Genomic DNA, 19,419 nt, shown 5'->3' with positions numbered 1-19,419 from the left:
TTGGCTCCAGTCTCCAGACTGGGTAATTTCCAACATGGCGGATGAACCGAACACTGAAGAAAATAATGAACCAAAACGAGACGATTTCTATGGATTTGCCCTTTATACTTTTAAAGCACGCAGGTACAGCCCTAAAGATTTTATTCATTCCACATATCTTTTGTTAATTATTTGCAATTTTAGGCCGAACAATGCTGAAGTGGATAGAAATGAGAACGGCGAAGACGATGAAGACGGAGGCGTGGCGAGCAAAGCAGCTGTAGCCGCCGAGGGATCTGTGGCTGATTTTCTTCGTAAAGAAGCGACTTCTAATAACGATTTTAGGTGATCTATTTTTTATTTTTATTTATATATATATTTTTTAACTAACTTCGTGAATTCTCCGTACTTGACACTGGCTTGAGGCCGTTTTCAAATGGTGCTGAAGTCTTACCAACAGTGCTAAAGTGATTATTGAATGATAATCATGATCAGACGAGTCTCATTTTGATAGTAGGTAACTAAAGCAGCAGAAGATGGAATTTATGTGCTTGTATCATGTACATTGATATCATATAGTTACTGACAAACTATGTTAACTTTGTAATTGGCCATAACATGCCTTACTATATTTCATAATCTAAATCACTTGCATGTAAAGACATGAAATTATAGTGAAATGCACCCATAATTTAAAAAGACAATGTTGCGTTTACACATAGTTAGTTACAAGATAGGATTTATCATTCCAGTACATATACTAATACAGACTGACTAGTTCAATCTTTTTCCAAACAATACTGCAAGCTGATGAATGTAAGGCCTGGCCATTGATACAATCCTCTCTGGAAAAATGTGCTTGTGCAGATTTCAGCAATTCAGTAACCGTAAACGAAAAAAAAAGTAGCTGTGCCATGAAACATGCAAGAATAGACTGTACTACCCTGAAACTCCATTACCAAGTGAATAACATTACTGTCATTCTGTTGTAGTCTGTCATTGTTGAGCACAAACCTATCAGGAGTGCAGGAAACTGAACTGAGGACATTCATGGCCAAACGACTTACAAGAGGAACTGTATACAGTGGAAGCGGTAATATCAATACTCTGGAGAACTTTTTTCCTGATGAGTCAGCACTTTGCTATTACTGTTTGCTGAGAGGAGGAAAGGAGAATGGCGAAGAATACAGAGATCAACAAGAAATGTACGTCTTTAGCTAAAGGGATAGTTTAGGCTTTGGGTATGATTTAGTGTAAAACTGATTTTGGTTCAAGCTTTTTCATAATACAGTGGAACCCCATTAATCCGGTCACCAACGGATCACAGAAATCTTGCTGTAATAACAAGGTGGCCGTATTAATGGGGTGGCCATAAGGCAGGGTTCCACTGTATATAAATTTTGCCAAGTTTAAAAGCAGAGTCCCACAGTTATTGTATAGGCCTTTATTTAACTCTAAATTTATTTGATTACATCATTTTAGCATGCAGATAGCTCACGCACACACAGTGTAGGTAGTGTGCATTTATATATACAGATAACTTCTGGACAAATTATTATGCAACAGCCAATTTTTTTTTAGCTTGACAGGTCCACTAGTTTGCAGCAGCTCTTCAGATATAACTGTTTGGTTTATTTGTGTCATATGCATTGTGATGATTGGAAACAAAGAAAACTTAAAGTCAAACTGGTTTGTAAAACTTAGGCTAAAGATAGAATTTAAATCCCAGCAGGTGCATACTGATATTTGTTTTCTTGTGCATCAAGAAGGTTAGGAGAAGTGTTGTATTAGAGAATGTAATATTCATAAGTTGGCAAGGAAAAACATTAATTAAAACCTTTTTGACAAATTAGGTCATTATGGGTTTCAACTTTTGGTTTGTATGGATTTAATAGTTTTGCTATTTGAATTGAAGGGACTCTATCGAATTTGGAAGTTACCTGTCAAAAGACTACGTTGTGTGCCTTGTCTCTGGTAGCAAGAGTGGGTTAGAACTGTATCCTTTTAAATGTTGACATTTCAGTATATTATTCTTTAATATGATTGAATTTGTTATTTTGGTGATAAGGGTGCATGTATATCACTGTTGCAGTAATGAAATTTGTCTTGAGCTATAAATATTAGAATACTGGAGAGCCCTATAAGACAAACATTTGTTGCTTTATGTACGCTCTGCACATATGATGCTTCAAATTATATATCAACATGTTTTAAATTTGTTAAAATATTAAGAGAAAAATTAAGGTTAAGAGTTGGTGAAGGACAGCTATGTGCACAAGCATAGTTTTTCACATTATATGTTGATTTCACAAATCACAATAACACGTTAGTACTCCTACAGGGAATGTCATTCTACAGTTTACTGAAATCAAACTGTTTACATATTATGGGCAGAGCGGTGATTTGTTAGCATTCGGAACAGTTTTGGCTATGGCAACATTGTCACCAGCCAACTGGGATAATATCATTTTTCATGAGATGCAAAGTCTTGTTTAGAATTATACATATTATGGGCAGAGCAGTGATTTGTTAACATTCGGAACAGTTTTGGCTATGGCAACATTATCGCCAGCCAACTGGGATAATATCATTTTTCATGAGGTGCAAAGTCTTGTTTGTAGTTGGCTGTATTTCATACCTTTCATCAAGAATGGCTTCATGAAAAACACAAAGTTTCATAGATTGCATCAGTGGAACCTTAACAGCCATCTTAGATTTCAAAAGGAACTTGATGAATATAGCAATGGACTCCTTCCATACATTGACAAATATACTGTAAGTTTACTGCATGCAACCCATTCATTCTGTATCACCTAGTAAGTAAAGCGTCTCTTTCAACTGTCATTCTCCTTGTCCATGTAGTTTTTTTTTTTTGACTTCTCAAATTCTTTATTTTTTCACACATTCCTATAAAGCCTCTCCCCCCCCCCCCCCTGAATAATTCTCATTCAGTTTTTTTTTGATATATGGTGCTATGATTGGGTGATTTTTTTACACTTTAGAAATACCATCTGCAACATCGTCTTTTTCACAGCCCCAAAAAGTGGCATAATTTCCATTTATGACATCCCAAAATTTCAACATGCCTTGTCCCCACATCCTCTCCTGTTCATGTGGTTATTGTCATGGTATTGTCTTGGCAATTAGGTCTTTTATGTTTCCAAATAATTTATTGTGCTTTGTTGGAATTCATTAAGTGGCATATTTCAAAAAGCTTTTTTCTTAGAATCTGCCAATCATGCAATGTACATTAATTTTGTTATCATTGAAGGAATCTCAAGATGTGCAGGAAAGTTTTAAACATCTGGAAGCTTGGTATGATGAAAATGTAAGTTGTTCTTGACCATGTCTCTTCCTTCAAGTTATACTTTAACTGCACCTTGGATCTCCACCTATGTTTCTCGAAGGTTCTTCCCTCTTTTTCTTGCTTTGGGGTCCACTACTGAAGTAGGAGCCTTTCAAACCTGTGGAATGGAAGTGCTAAACACATGTTGCTAATCAGCACTTGTGCTTACACTTTCTAACCCCTGGGTGAAAAGAGGCACTGTGAGCTCTAATAGTGTCTCGCCCAAGAACAACACAACTTCCCTGATCAACAAGTCAACCATTAAACCACCAAACATCCCACCAGTTGAGGTTTTAAAAATGATTACATATTAATGGGATTAATTGTGGAGGTTTTGCCCTTATCTTCCAAGTACACACCCAGCTTCTTAAATTCACACTGAGATATCAACTGAGTTTGCCCAAACATTCACTCTTGTACTCATGCTTAAGAAAAGAATGGTCACTAGTCCATGTTTTGACATCCTGGTGTAGTAGGTAATAACTTAAGTTGGAGTCCAGTAGACTTCGTTACAATTCAGAATAAATGCAATTAGAGTAGAGAGCAAACTGGGTTGACTTGGAGGCAAACTTACTCAATCTCTCCATAAGAATGTGGTGGAAACCCAGACACTGCAAACTTGTTTGGGTATGAAACCTTTGGATACCATACCAATGCAATTTGTAACTGTTGATGATAATTTCACATTCATAGGTTAAGTTTGTTTGTCGTTGTACAAGCTTGTTAAAGGAAGACCTTTCTGTTCTCATAGGATTGGTGAGTGCTCTTGTTGCATAAGTGTGATAAGAACATTTATTTCAAAACGTCACCCTTATATTACCCATTATTTAATAACAACATGTACAAGAAATTATAAATAATAAATTCCAAAAGGTCTTGATAGTAGCAGACAAGTAAAGAATTTTAAGAAAGGACAAAAGTTACGTTTGAGTTTACAAAACATGTTTCGACAGAAACTTCTGTCCTCAGTTAATCCAAGTACAAAGCAATGGAAGCTGAATTTATAATAAGTCAAAAATGCTAATTGTGATAAATAGTAACAACAGAATGAAACAAAGCGTGAAAGTGTGAGAATTAAAGAGATAATTTTAGATTAACATGGTGTAATTGTTGATTCATAGAGGACTGGTCTCTCTGGAAACAATCTGCTGAACACAAGGCGTGCCAATGTTCAGAATTTTGCAGATGTTTTAAAATGTGAGAGACCCTTTCACTGGCTAAATGCTCTTTCATACGCCTGGAAAAATGCCAGACCATTTCGCCACCTAAACAGGCATTACAGCCCCCACATGCAAACTTGTAAACGACACGTGAGCAGAGCCTGCCAGGGATAGGGTCTTTCACGCCAAACATGTATTTCCCACCGTCAAAACTACTGACATTTGCTCATCACTTAATAGTCAGAGAGTGTGTCATTTTTGATTGCTTGCTGCCTCTTGCTTTGCTTAGTTCTCTTCATCCCAGGTAGGATGGTCCTTCGCAGGATGTTGTGCCTTGCCCCACGTCAAGCCCATCTCTTTTAGCTCAGCCATCACAGTATGTCTCCAAGTTTCGCCCTTGCTTCCTTCTCCCAGGTGGTGTCCATCTGAGAGTGGTTTTGGCGATGCAGTCCTGGTTCATTCTAAGGACATGACCAAGCCATCAGATCCAGTGGCATTGAGTCATTTTTAATTAGTTTTGTTTTATTTTTGTCTACAGGGTCTGTTAGGAGGCAAGTTAGAAGTACAAGGTGATGAAAGACTGAAAAAGGATATGAAAATGTGAGTGGCAAAGTTATGCCATGATTGTTGATATTGCTTCAATCAAAGAAATAAAACAAAATCTTGAACTTAGTGGTTGCTTCTCTTTTTTCATCGTAGGTTTGTTGATGCTTGTAGCACAGTTCATGTTTTGGGAAAATCAGCTGAATCAGATGCTTCTAAGGTAGTTGAAGTGTTTCTTTTTTTTTCTAAGGGTGAAATGTCATATGAATGATCAAATTTTCCTTACAATATATGGTTAAACATTAAAAAAGGTTTCTTATGTTTTGATAAAAGTGAACAAAACAGAATTTTTTGTTAGGTCAGCTGGTCAAAATTGAACTATGTATTTGAGCTTAGCAGTTAATATTATTATAATGACTAATGACCAGTTTTTGTAGTGTTGGTGATCAGGAATATTGCTACTCCCATCTTAACTCTTCTTGTAGAACAACTGTTGCACGACAAGAAGAGTTTGTGATGACATGATTACCATGCTTTAAGTGGTTACCGGTTTACAAGAAGTCCAATAACCCAACAAACCACAGAGGCACATGACTGCACTGCAGACAGCATGTCAGTGGTTTTATAATAATTTACTTTTTTAGCCTACAGAAATGACAAGATTTTCTCTATCTGGATAAAGTTTCCTTTTCAATCTTTGTTTGCAAGACTAGTTCATGTACAATGGCCCTTTTCACAGTTAACCTTTCTCATTTATATTACAATATACTCTGGCTTGTGTGTGAGGCAATTTTGGGCTACTTTGTAGTTTCAGCCTGAAATTATCATGCATCCACGTTGGATAACGTTGTAATGCAAAGGAGCAAAACTAGCCGCAAAAAGGGTGATATTAAAATCTTGGATCTTTTCTGTCTTGCATCCTCTTCACTCCACAGGATGGTTCTTCCCTCTTACAATCAGAGCTTGACAAAAAACCCTTTTGCTTTTGGGTCAGTAACCTTCCCTGCTCAATTGCCCAATGGGCAAGGGCCCAGGCAAGCCTTTCACTCTCTGTTTAAAACCTTGAGCAAGTGGGAAGTGCTTTAAGTGAGCACAGGTTTTTGGTGGTAGAGTGGGTGCCTGCATGTGGTGGGAAGTGAAGTGCACTGCTCAAAATAGGGTCAGGTGGCGGGCACTAGTGGATGACCTATGTTCCATCGGGAATAAGAGGATTGAGTGAGTGGGAGTGGGTGTCTGCCCAAAGGGCTAGCGGGAATCAGAATTACTCATGCCTTGACAATCCTATGGGAAATGTTTTGTCAACTTAACTGTCTGGATACTTGCCATTTCTTGTGGTTGTTTGGTCCCTTAGAAGATGTATACCAAAAATGCTTTTTCATTCCAAACTGATATATTAGATGAGATGTTTAATTTTTTTTTTTTTTCGGCAGGATACAGAAAACCTAGAATCTGAATGTACTTCAGTTATACCTACAGAAGTTATCTTTAAAAAAGATGGTTCAGAATATACTCTTAGCAGTAAAGGTATTTACATTAATTAACTGTACATTAATTTATGGAAGTTTGCAGAATCGTTAAATAGGTCTGCAATGAGTTTAATTACCACTGCTTCCATGAATATCTATGCATTGTAGTAAAAGTGTTACCAGTATAATAAATTTAAAGGGGATGAAAAATAGGTCTGCAAGGCATATGTGCATCTACTGATTCTGTGAAGCTGTAGGCACCATGCCAGGAGACAGTTGACTGTGGTATTGGTAGGGACAGGTGAACAGTTTTTCAAAGAATATGTGTGTCCATTGCAGCTTTGTGCATAATATAAGTAAAATCTGCATACAAGCCTGGAGGCCCATCAGGCCGGTGCTTATCTCCGGTTTCAGTAGAATGAAGTGACTAGGAGTATTTCTACTCCCCCCTGGATGGGATGCTAGTCCATCGCAGGGTTACCCCCAGCATTAATTCGCTGGTACCCATTTATACACCTGGGTGGAGAGAGGCACTGTGAGAACACAACACAATGTCCCTGGCCAGGCCTTGAACCTGGACCGCATGATCCAGAGATGAGGACACTAACCATGAGGCTGCTATGCCTGTCTTGTGTTAATTTAGGGTAGTTGTATTTCAGAATAGCCTTCATGTTGAAACTTCCACTTTAAGACACCTTTTCTGAAGGAAAACAGAGTAATGGTCGTAAGCAGGCTGCACAGTAAAACGCTACATTATAACCTGCTATAAGGGGGCACCTCCCATAAGCTGGGACACCAAGTCATGGCTGCAGCTAAAGACGAACACCTCATTAGTTTGTAACCTCGAGTAGGATCAGCTCTATTGACACTGATCAGGCAAAACGCAATTTTTCATGTGTGATCACACTGACTCTTCACTGATGTAAAAATAATCACGATAATCTTTTTCCTTTCTTTCTCTTTTCTTCAGTTTCTACGCGGTTCTGTAGGGAATGGGCCAAAACAATGTTGAGTGATGCAGTAGACAATCCCGTGTTCCTTCGACAAGTGATAGAGAACTACAAACTGAGGGTATGTAAAGAAAGATTAGATTACAATCTTCTCGTATTAAACCTAAGATCCCCGTAATGATCTTAGTACGATTTTGCTTTGGATCAGTCAGAACCTCTTAGAGTAATCTTCAAAATCTCTGTCTCTCAACAGTGTATGGCCCGCGTAGCAGGCGTTATAAGCCCAAGCCCTTCCTCTTCCCCATTAAAGCCTGAACCGCAGGCTTAGAGTATAATATTACAGTCCTGCTTGCTGCGCCTCCTTTCTCCCACATTTCCATTCTACTTCTCGTTCCTGGGGCGTGACGCTACTCGTTAACGTTGCGTAACGATCCCTGTACGGTAGCGGCTATGACAGAGTTTACGTTGATCACGGAGAAGATCGTTACAGTTGGTTTTTTGAATCGCAAACCATTTGATTGAAAGGGGCTGAGATGTTTTGTAGTTGCGAAGACTGAAGGAGTATTTCAAGTTCGATTATCCATGAAAACTACAGTCTTTTTGCAAAATATGTTGCACAAGAGTAACTTAAAGACTACAGGGAGAGTTGAAAATAGTAATTTATGAAGCCCGAACATCGAAGCTCTAAGTGATATTAGTGACGAGTGACAGAATCTCTGAGTGTTTCCCGTTTGACTTACAGCGCAAAGCCAATTCTCTTTCCTTCCGGCATTTCAGGAAGGAAATTGGCGGGAAATTGCACGTCTGCGCAGATGCTCCTGAGCAAATTCGCCATTCATTGAAATCACCTCTCGTATAGCAACAAAACTCTCCTGTACAAACTTTTCAAATAGGAACAAATGCCTTCCAGTTTTATTATATTTTTCTTTGCCGTTGGTCAGTTGCCAGGTTATTAACTGTTATTTTCTGGAATGTCTTTGAACCAGACTAATATTGGTTACCCTTTGCATCAAAGTCTTTCCGTGTACAATTTTGTCTTTTTTTTTTCCATCCCGAAACGTGAAAAGAAACAACCCCCTGATGCTCAGGGCGCGCATTAATACGCTTGTTTCTGCACTCGACAACTGCATCTTTTTTTATATGTTCGTAATTTATATTGATGCCATCATTCGTTTTTCATGTACTCTCTTCATTGTACAGAATCTTTTGATATTGTAACCATCGCAGTTTCAATAGGCGTATTTTCTTTCGATAACAAAAGGCAAAATTCTGCCTTTTATTTCAACGAAATCGCACAAAAGCGCAAATTTGACATTTCAGTTTTCCCTCCGTTTGTTAAGATTTGTTAAGACTGTTAAGCTATCACTAGTGTTAGTCATTTTGATCAAAAACTTTGGCCAAGCTTTCAACAGATTTTTTTTCTTCTTCGTTTTTTTTTTTTTTGAAAACAGTAATGCGTTAGCTTAATTTTGAATTCAATTTCTAAAGATACTCTCGTGTACACAAGATAATCCCTCTAATCTGTTAATTTTGATGAGCAATAAAGAACTTGAATAGATGGCAATTAAACGTCAAACTCGCCGGAACATTAATCAAATGCTGGGGAAAATTCCGCGCACTCTCAACTGCGCAGTGCTTATTAGAACAGAAAATTCTTTTAACTTTAACTTGGGATTGTGTTCCGTAATAGGAAACAAGCTAACCCGCAAAATTCAGAAATGGTCCTCTAAAGAATTAAAACTTTGAAAGCCTTCTAAATTATTTATTATTCCTGCCATTAATCACAAGTTTCGACAAGTTTAATTACCTTTTTCCTTTTGTTTGTGTTTTTGCACCTCGACGTGTCACATCTATTATCACTGTCGAGACTGCGTTGACATCTTAACGTCATGATGTTTTTTCGCCCTTCAGGTAAATCACGATTTGAATACATTAAAGAGACTTTTAAGACAAGCAGAGACAGATCATTACTCGCTGTACAGGTCAGTATTGAACTGAGATACCAAACTTTAATTTTATTAATTTCATAATGCGCACCCAAACAACAGGGTTGCCCGGAAGCCGTGCGCGCGAACATATTAGCTGATTTCAACTGCGATATTCGCCTTGGAGAGTTAAACCATAGAGAATTAATTCACGGGCGAGTATGCAACAAATCGTTTAATACCCACCATTACAAGCGCCAATGAACACAGGGAGTTTTACTGTGGAATTTTTTCGACTTATTGCTAGCTTGAGGCTTTTGATCAGTACTTTCGATCTCTCATTATTTTTTTCTGTCATACACTATCTTGATAGGGGCGTTGGCTTCTCTGTTCAAGTCAAACATGGAAGTCACAGAAGACTAATCAGCAAAATATTTAAGCGGAATTTTCTATTGGTTTTAATGTTAAGCAACTCATAGGTTTCGTGCGTTGCATCCTCAGTGAATCCCTAAACGTTTTAACTGAAGTTGCCATATTTTCTGTTAGTGAGATACAGATATCATTGTCGTGTTAAGAGACCTTAATAGTGAGTCTGTAAGAACTCTAGAGTCCTAAGGTACCCTTTTATACAGAAAATCAATATCAGAAATGTATTTAGGAAACCCTGTTTCTGCAGCTGTACGGAGCCATTCACGCGTTCCCTAAGTAACGCTGTCATTTCGTTGCTTTTGACCATGTTTTTCCGCAGTACATATTTGACTCTCGCTTGGAGAATGTTTTAACCGAGCCGAGCTCGACAGGAAAGTACTGCTTAGTGCAGCTGGTAGATTTTATTTGAATTGTCACACACTAGGCTCAAAAGTTAAAACTCGAAGTTCGACTCGAGGTGAATGATTCAATATTTCGTGATAACCTGTTTGCGCTAGTTGGTCGTTAAATTTTAACGCCTTTTCTCGAGGGAAAGTTCTGTTTGTTCAGCTATTTGCGCAGTTGTTTCAAGGCGCGCCGAGATGAAAACAAAACAAAACTTGGGCCATTTGGCGTGTTATCTAAACATCCCTTTCCGGGGTTTGACGCTTTGTTGCGCTTCAAGGCAATAACATTGACCTTAACTCTCTCTTTAGGCCACTGCCAACACAGTAAGATTTGTGCTTTATTGTCATTAATATCTCTAATTGCGTTCGCTTTGTTCCTGTTTGCGTCACTGAGATGAAAAGATGTTTTGGAATACCAACGCCCCTCTCTTGAAAATGCTCGCAGGCTAACAACCCTTTTGATTTATGGCTTTATAACGCAGTCAAGTTGATGCGCCTTAGTTTCTCGTATTCCTTTCCTTTCTCGCGTGGGGCAATGTTTCGAAATGTTTTTCCTTTGTGCGTTAGAGGAGCTTTTCCTGGTGAGACGAACTGTCCTTTGTTCGCCCCTTATCAAAGCCGGTTAAGGCGTCAATGATGCGATCAAGAGACCCTGTTATTTTGGCCGACTGATTACCTTAGCTAATGTTATCGTAAAATCGTCTACTGAGATAGAATGCAAATTTTCTCGGGTAGTTTTCTCACAAACACCGCAGACTTGATGACGCGATCGCACGCATCGGTCTCACAAACGGCGGGAAAATTGACCAATCGTGTACGTCCGTGACCGCAGCAATACTATTGGCTCCTGATGTCAGCATTTGATTGGTCGAACAGATTATAGCTACAGATTACAGTTCGACGTTTTAAATCCAGAGCAAAGCTTCGTGAAATCGAATTGCACATGTGGAAACTGAAGGATTTAAATTGGCTTATTGGCGCTTCCTTTAGTTTAACCTCGAGGGACCTAGGCACTTGAGATAATCTGTAATCTGGCAAGAAACGTTTTGATATAGTTTACATAAGAGATTATTGAACTACATTGTAGTTACCGTACTTAAGTAACAGACTAGCATCTATTTTGTCTCGAAACTGATAAACCTTATGCAAGGGCCACTATTGTATGCTGAAAAGTTTTGTAAGAGTTTGTGCCTGTCAACACAATGTAAAGCGAAGTCGTATTGGATCTGATTTTGTGCAGCGCGGCTGGTCCTTTCTCTAATGAAGACACGGCTTTTCTTATATCTTTGAGGTCGGTCACGTCACGATTGCATTGACCAGTAGTCTTGTAGGGTTGCGAGCGGCACTGTGGGAAATGACGGACTGATAACACGTCAGCTAGGTCAGATGGAAGGCTCGATGGCGGCACGGGAATTTTAATTAGTTCTGGAACTCGTCCAGAAATAATTTCTACCATCATCCGCCGTCTGTATCTACATTTAGCAGGGCCAAAATTGAAATGGAGAGACTGTTGGGCTGTGTCGGTGAGCAAGTGGAAGACCGAGGTAAATGAACCCCCCTTAGCGAGTTGTTCTCTTTGCTCTGACGAAGAGCCAATATGATACTCGAAACGTAAGCTTCATAAACTTGCTGCGTGGTTCAGTAATTTACCGTTATCTACTTCAGTATTGCAACAGTCTGTCTTTCGTGATTATCGTGAATTGCAGCTCTCTTGACGCGGTAACATTATCATCAATGGCTAGGTGTTGTGACTTTCAGAAAGTGAGAAAATGCCGGAGATAACAGTGCAGCAAGATTTTGTCTGGAATCGCTCAGTTCAAACGGGCTTTCAACTAACGACCCAGGTTAATCGTGGCGTTCCGCGAATGCAAACGGATTTTTTACTTGTTGGTTCACGCCATGCAGGGAGTGAAAAGCAAGGCTGTAAAATTTTCCTACTTTTCAAAGATTTTTTCTGCAGGTCGCATGAAGTGTAATCCACGTTTAACTATGAGCAATCTTGTTATAATTCTCCATTTGAGAATTTTATAATCATAGCTTGAATCTCCTTGAGTTTGTCATAAGGACGTAAAAAAAAGTGAGAATTGGAGATACAGGTAACGTGATCAATTTGCTCATAAGGAAGTGAAATTTTTTAATCAAAAAATGACTGTATATGGATGAACAATGCGTCCTACAATCAAGTATTCCGGATAAATTAGCACCTTTCTGAATGTCGTGTGGGTTCATGTTAAAACATTCATACTTTGCGGTTTTCCTCTGCTGGCCGCGTGGGTTTTCCTTTATCAGAACCAATTATGTAAACCTAACGCGTTTGACAGTTTTACTCGCAAAAAGATTGAGAAACAGTGTTAGTTCTCAACCGTTCTTTGCCCACGACAGCTTTTGAGTGAAAGACACAAAAAGTAACTCAGTGGTTACAGGGACTGTCTCGCCAGACGCGCTTGTAAATGCACCTTTAGGAACCCTCGCGAGGATGAAAATTACGTCATTGGATTGGCACGATGCATTAGATTTCTGGATGTAGCTAGAACGCCCGACAATTGTGTTAAAAAACCCATTCCTATACTGTTTGCAACCCGCCGTGATAGACCACAAGCACGACAACGTGCAATGTTTCACCTTTTCGAATATTCTGACTCGTGCGCCAACGCAAAACTGCATTGTTTTGGAACTTAATTTCCGGATCAGTTTAACAACACACCCTCGCTGAAATCTTGGAATTTAAATACGACTTGAAAAATTTATTTCCTGTTCAACTCTTTGTTGTCTAGTTTCAATGACATTTACCCCGTGACCGTTCTAAATTACTTCAATGCACAGTTGGTAGAACTGTGACCTGCATTCTGCAATCTACTCCCCTCGCCGGGATCGTATATTCTGGCACCCGCCCTCTTTCCGTAAGATCCTACGCACAACGGAAATGTATCAATTAACGCGCAGTACCATTATAAAAACGAAACGGGGCGCTGGAATTTTTCCATGTATGCTTTCTTCTTCTAATTTTAGATGCCTCTTATTATTTTCATTTTGACCCATCACTCCCTCCTGCTCTGCTATTTGATTTAAAGTAGCCATCCCACCATTTTTTTGAATGATTTCGAAAAAATTGGTCTAAAGCATTCCTAGATCACAGTTAACGTGATATTAATAGACAGATGCAGGGCAAAAGAAGGTTTCGTTTCTCCACACGTGATTTCGTTTCTCTACACGTGATTTCGTTTTTCTACACGTAATTTAGTATTTTTTTTCATTGTTAGGTACGTCATCGGAGCACGTGAGCTGTTTATTGCGACTGATCTCAAAAAAATCTCTTTGCGCATATCGAGAGAAAAATACCTTGTGAGAAACTAGAAATCTAGAAAAAAATTTATGTCGTCGAGAAGTATTGTATTAATTCTGTATTGCCATCATTAATTAATTCTAACCCTTTTATCCGCCTTTTTTGACGGAAACTGCAATCGCACTGCTTCCCTTTTCCTTGGACTGCCCAGTAATACTTGGATATATAACTCGCTTGTAAAATGCATTTGTTAACGATATTTTGAAAGTGCATTTTATATGCCCTTTTCAAAACTTCAAGTAGTGAAATCCCAACCCCTCTTTATACCTCCCTCTTGAAAAAGGAACCCCTTTCAGGAGAAGCCTCCCTTCACGTCCATTGTAGGGAGTATACCCCTCCCCCCTCCCCCCTCCCCCCTCCCCCCTTCCTATCGTGGGGCTCTGGCGAGAGTGAAAATGGATTGCAGCATGTGAAGTTCACGTTTACAAGATTAGATTGAATTATTTTAATATTTTGTCATATTGTAGAATTAACAGAGAAATTTACCGTCAGTATTAAGTTGCCACATATTACCTTGTTGTTTTCACAAATCTATAAAGAATTTTAGGTTCGTGCAAACGTGTTTACAATACGCAGAGAACGCTTTACTTCTCTTGGAAGTACGGTGCAGTATTTTACAAATGGTTAATGTCTTTCAGCAGTGTTTCTAACCATAGGAATTCAGTAAATAACGACTGTAACGAGACGTGTAGTTCAAAGGCCTTTGCGTAAATATGCCTCGAGGCAAAACCAGTTGAAGTGTAACCTCCGATCAGGCGTTCTTTTGCTTTCGGTGAACTTTCATCGTTCGCCGAAAAACAAAGAACACCTGATCGCAGTGTAAATGATGTGGCTCTCCGAATATACTCTTGCGCCGTACTGTCCACTAACCTCACTATAAAGTATTTGTTTGTCTCTTTCACGTGAAGTGGTGTTTGAATCGAATGGAACTTAAAGGCTTAAACGAAAATATATAATGTGGAAGCTATAGAGAAACATTCCAGAATGTTCAAAGTGGACATTACTGAAGCAGATGATGGTTTTTTTTTTTTAAAAATATATATATATATATCGGGTCGACATAGATCGAGTATTGACCAGTCGAGAAAGTTGACGATAAGCCGACACTGAGATATCTGTGAGATTTCATCATTCCTAGAATATTTTTAGCACATTTTCGACTTTTTGACTTGGATCTCCTTAATTTAATTATAGTGAGATGTGCAAGTCTTCCCCAAAACCCTTCTTTAGTAGTGACTCGGCTGAAAACCGCGCCTCATCTTTAAGCCTTCGTGTTCACGTGTGGTGCAAGTGATACATACCTGACAGTAACCTATGCAGAGAGTCAGCTGCATAAGCATTAGTGCTTTAGGATGAAAGTATTTCTTGAGTTGCTTTTTAACTATTTGTTATGAACCTTGGAAAATCGTTTTTCCGTTTTCAAATTTTGCATCATACAGTAATAGGTTTATGTTCCTGAAATGGCATGCACTAAAATGGCTTTCGCGTTGTAGGGCGAAAGCGATACTCAGGACCATTTGTGTTTTAATTTTATAACCTCAGCTGCTACTTAGATTTCCTTATGTTGAGAGAAAGTTTGGTGGCAGGAACATACGAATTGGGAGAATAAGGTCTCATAAAACTTATGGTGGACATTTTTTTTGCCGTTGCTGCGCCATTGCTGTGGAATCCTCTGCCTCTGTCAAAGATTCTACATCACTTGACACTTTTAAACGTAGACTCAAAAAGCATTTTTTTTTCTTGAGTGCTTACTACGGATGCTGATTTTTTATTGTTTTATTATGGTTTTACTTTTTTTAAATTTAGTCAATTTTAGATAGTTTTGGTAAGTTTTAAGTTAGTTTTAGCGAATTTTAAATCTGTAAAGCGCCGTTGGACCACTAGGAAACAGCGCTGTATAAGTGTCTTATTATTATTATTATTATTATTATTATTATTATTATTATTATTATTATTATTATTATTATTATTATTATTATTGATTTGTCGCCTTTCTTTCACGGGTTCTTTACACTCTGCTCTTTGGTGATTGGTGCCTTGAGCTACGCGGAATATTTTTCTCTTCCTTAATTGCAAAGAGTTGCACGGTTTCCTGCATTCATCCAATGCGTAATCCCACCGGACCCTGCGCGGTGTGCTTTTTGGAGGGTTAACAATGTTGAAGAGTTTGTTACAAAAAGTGGATTTACGCTGTCAGTTGAAGTCAGCTGATTTGTGTTTTTATGTTTTACAGGTCGTACGTATTTCTGCTGAAATGTGGAAATGGTCCCATCCTTCTCCGTAACACGACGTTAGAAGCCCGTGCACTGTGTTCTCTGGACACACTGAATGTCATCAGAGTACTGGAAGAGTACATTGAAGAAAATGATAAATTTGGAATCGAAGCTCTGTCAGAGTAAACTGAAACGACCAGATAATAAAGCTATTTCCATGTGGAGCGCAAGGATGACATATCAAACTTTATGTTTAATCTTTGGTGGACAATGGCTCTGGGATTAACTTCCTTTTGTGGGCATTTTTATAGTTTGCAGCTTTGAGGCTCTTTTGTTTCTAGAACAAAAGTTTGAAAGAACCGACGCGTAGCAAATTTCCGAGCGCGAGATTCAAAATCTTCGTTGACGACCAGATGTTGACAATATCACCCTTCTCGGTGTAGGGTAAGGGAAATTTCGCTCAGAACAACGACAATTTTACCGGGGGTACGCAAGGAAAAATTTGTTTCATGACGCGCGGGCTGTAAAAGTTTCAATGTATTTCCCTTCTTCGCGCAGAAAATATAAATGGTATTAAACTGTGCGGATGTGTGTCATATGTTTCAAATGAATGGAGATGGAATTCGACGACGATAGAAGGCAAGACATCGGCATAGACCTCGATAGACCATATACGAAATGACCTCATTGAGGAAGACGGTCAATTTAGAGAACTTGCAGGACTCTTCTTCTCAATATACTCAATATATTATTGATTAGTTTACGAGTTTTTGAATAAACTTGAAGGTAAAAGAGCTTTAAAACGATGCCTCCTAACGCTTGCTACAGTAGAGCCTCGGATCTCGAACTCCCTGGTATCCCGAACTCAATTCGTTTTCCCTTGGATATGCTTTTTTCAGTCACTTACTAGCGGCTATCGCGAAATCCTAACGTCTCGAACTATTTGTCGTTTTGCTTGGTTCAGCTGTCGCTTTCCTCTCTCTCTCCCCCCAAGCCTCTCCTGTTTTCCGAATCCAAGATGGCGCTCGTCCTATCAAAATGCGCTACAAGTAGCTTGCTCGCTTAATACGCCTTACTTCAGCCAAAACTCTCGGATCCACACTGAAAATGAAGAAGAAAACAACGCGTAGGAAAAGAGAGTGGTTTACATAAAAATTAACTCGCGGTTGAAAAAGGAAATAAATTCACCGATTCAGTAATGGAATGCGCCACTCTCTAAATCGGAATTACAATGGTTGCGCTCTTGTATTGTCTTTTGCGTTAAACTTTGTTTAGCATTCAAGGGCAACCTCAAAACCGCAATACGTTAAAACGTTTGTCATTCAAGCATCACATAATTCAGTAACTAATGAGTTTACAGAAAAACTCTCTCTAAACTTAGACTGAATTTTAAGATAAATAATTATTCGACGTGTACTTATTCCAAATTTTTGCTTAAAAATATATAATTCAAACATGATTCATCCCCTCTTTACATGAATTGTAGGTTATCCGTTTTGTGTCGAGATGGTTGTATTTTTAAATCCGCAATTCTACTTCAAGATAACACGCCGTGATAAGTAAAATTACATTGTTGCGGTTAGAACGAGAACTTTATACCAGTTCTGTTTTACTTTTTTCAATTTATGCCTGTACATATTGATAATAATCTCGCAAAAAAAAAACCCATGACTGTGTCGTTTCGGTCCCTCCGTTCGCTACCGAAAGAGGGACCCGCTTTCTATATTCCGTGCTTCACGGTTCTCCGAAAAGAAAGTTTACCGATATGATCGGAAAAAATCATCATTATTAGAAGAGGACCTTGGGCTATTATATTGTGGTTCATTAACACGCTTCTGTGGAAACACCGCTTTGTCGGTAGAGAGTTTGATTCTTGCACAACAGACGCAAAAAAAGTTCGGTTTCAGTTTCTTCAAAGAGCATTGGAACAATGTCGTGGCACGTGACTGCCATTAGCGTTTAGTCGGCTTTATTTGTTTATTTTCTTTAAAACAAATTCGCCTCGAGCGACACAAAAGGAGAAATTCTCAATGATGTAGCCACTTGTATGACAAACAGACCTCTGAGCAATAGCTTCTTTCGAATGTCCTATTTCGTTGATCGAACGTCTGATCAAGTCTATCAAAATGCTCTTTTTACAGGATGAAAAATGAATTATGCCTGGTTTAAAAACGAGTTTTTCGTATTTTAATAAACTTATCATTAACGACATTATCTGGTAACGGCTATATATTCATACTAAGCCTTCTTCTATTTTGATGTCTATTTTTCTTTTAATTCCGCCAAAACAAATTTGGTATAAAAAGAATATTCAAAGAATGTGATGGCATCAGAGAAAATTGCCATCTTTCCAGAAGAAGAATTACATCTTTTTATAAAGTAAAGATATTCTTGTTAATTTAACAAAAATTCAGAAGACACTTAAATCGTAACACATTATTTCAACGATCAGTCATCTTTGTAAATATTGTCAATATTTACATGTAAATTTGAAGTATCGATCGCGTCTAAACAAACCCTTGGTAGATTTTCCGCTGATAGCGCTGGCCTTGAGGTCAAATTTATTTTAAGCTGAACTTTCCCACAATAAACCAATCAGCATTATACATGATAATATCACAAGTAAGAGGATTCAGTGAATGCGCTGAAGTTCCTAATGTTATCAATTTTCGCACGACGGAGATTCACTTAGAATTTTCCCGTATATTTCGATAAGTCATGTGTTGCATTCATTGCTTTGGAGACTTCCGCAATGATTTCACAATGCTTGGCGAGTTCCCCACTCCCCCAACGCTTGGCGAAGTAACAAGAAATTGTGAGAAATTTCTAGAATCTTGAAGGGCCCGCACCCGAAGTGGCCGTGGTTAACAAGGAAGTAATATATTGCTTTACAACCAGTACTTCAGGACGCTGTCACGCAAAAACCAACCCGCAACGTAGACAAAACCCAGACAGCATTTTCCACAAAGCTTGAAAAATTGCGTCATTGTTTACACAGTATACAGTATGCCTTTTGAAAAGGCATGGCCAAAGACCTTTGTCCAGTCCTGTGAGCTAAATAAAGAAAACATCATTCGTGCTGGCAAGCACGTTTCCAAAATCAAAAGTTTTATAGGCAGCCTTCGCTTCGCAATTCCCTTTAGTCTGTGTTGCGGCTGAAACAAAAAAAGCTTTGAAAATCAAATGTTTTATCAGATACCAGTATCTAATTGTTCTGTCGATACACTCAATCCAGTGCTACAAGGCGTCCTGCCGTAATAGGCTGAAAATTTAATGAAGTATTGACTGGACTCAATAACGTTCTTCATTAAATGAGAAACAATACCGCAAAATTACTTCAGTTCACTTGAAGTATAACCTGCTTAAGTATGAAACGTAAATTTTCCTTTCTGAAAAAGTATGCATATTTATAAGGGAGCTATTGACACGTGGGCTATTGAGCCGGAATGAGAAATCAATTCGAATAGGCAATCCAATACGAAGAAGATAGCGAAGAAACTTCTTTTTCTTGCCGTAGTCTATCTTTGCAGAAAACTTCAAATTAATATGTATACAATATTCACAGTGGGGAACTTGAATACGTGCGGTCCATAATTTAACATTTTTGTCCGCAATTGAAAGGGATTGCGGACACGCATCAAAAAAAAAAGTCTCAACTTGTCAAAATTAACTCGCATAC

At 38.6% G+C, this 19,419-nt stretch overlaps 1 protein-coding gene across 2 annotated transcripts; it reads left to right on the top strand.

The window, feature by feature from the left end:
• The first annotated feature begins 14 nt into the window (after window positions 1-14).
• On the top strand, window positions 15-16,543 carry LOC110060297 (protein Njmu-R1-like). Of its 2 annotated transcripts, XM_020767056.2 has the most exons (13): window positions 15-123; window positions 184-324; window positions 972-1,184; window positions 1,895-1,975; window positions 2,694-2,754; window positions 3,251-3,307; window positions 4,019-4,081; window positions 5,024-5,085; window positions 5,185-5,248; window positions 6,459-6,552; window positions 7,465-7,565; window positions 9,356-9,426; window positions 15,761-16,543. In XM_020767056.2, the coding sequence occupies exons 1-13, from the start codon at window positions 35-37 to the stop codon at window positions 15,924-15,926; spliced, it is 1,263 nt and encodes a 420-aa protein (XP_020622715.2). In that variant the 5' UTR covers window positions 15-34; the 3' UTR covers window positions 15,927-16,543. The 2 variants fall into 2 exon arrangements, with proteins under 2 accessions (XP_020622715.2, XP_089146545.1); XM_089290419.1 differs by having other exon boundaries at window positions 15-324.
• Window positions 16,544-19,419: the final 2,876 nt, after the last annotated feature.

This window comes from Orbicella faveolata, unplaced genomic scaffold (assembly GCF_042242905.1).
Source record: "Orbicella faveolata isolate gen_17 unplaced genomic scaffold, um_ofav_v1 contig_2, whole genome shotgun sequence".
NCBI classification, from domain to species: Eukaryota; Metazoa; Cnidaria; class Anthozoa; order Scleractinia; family Merulinidae; genus Orbicella; species Orbicella faveolata.
The sequence above is the reverse complement of the archived record's forward strand: the minus strand, read 5'-3'. Positions and strand labels throughout refer to the sequence as shown.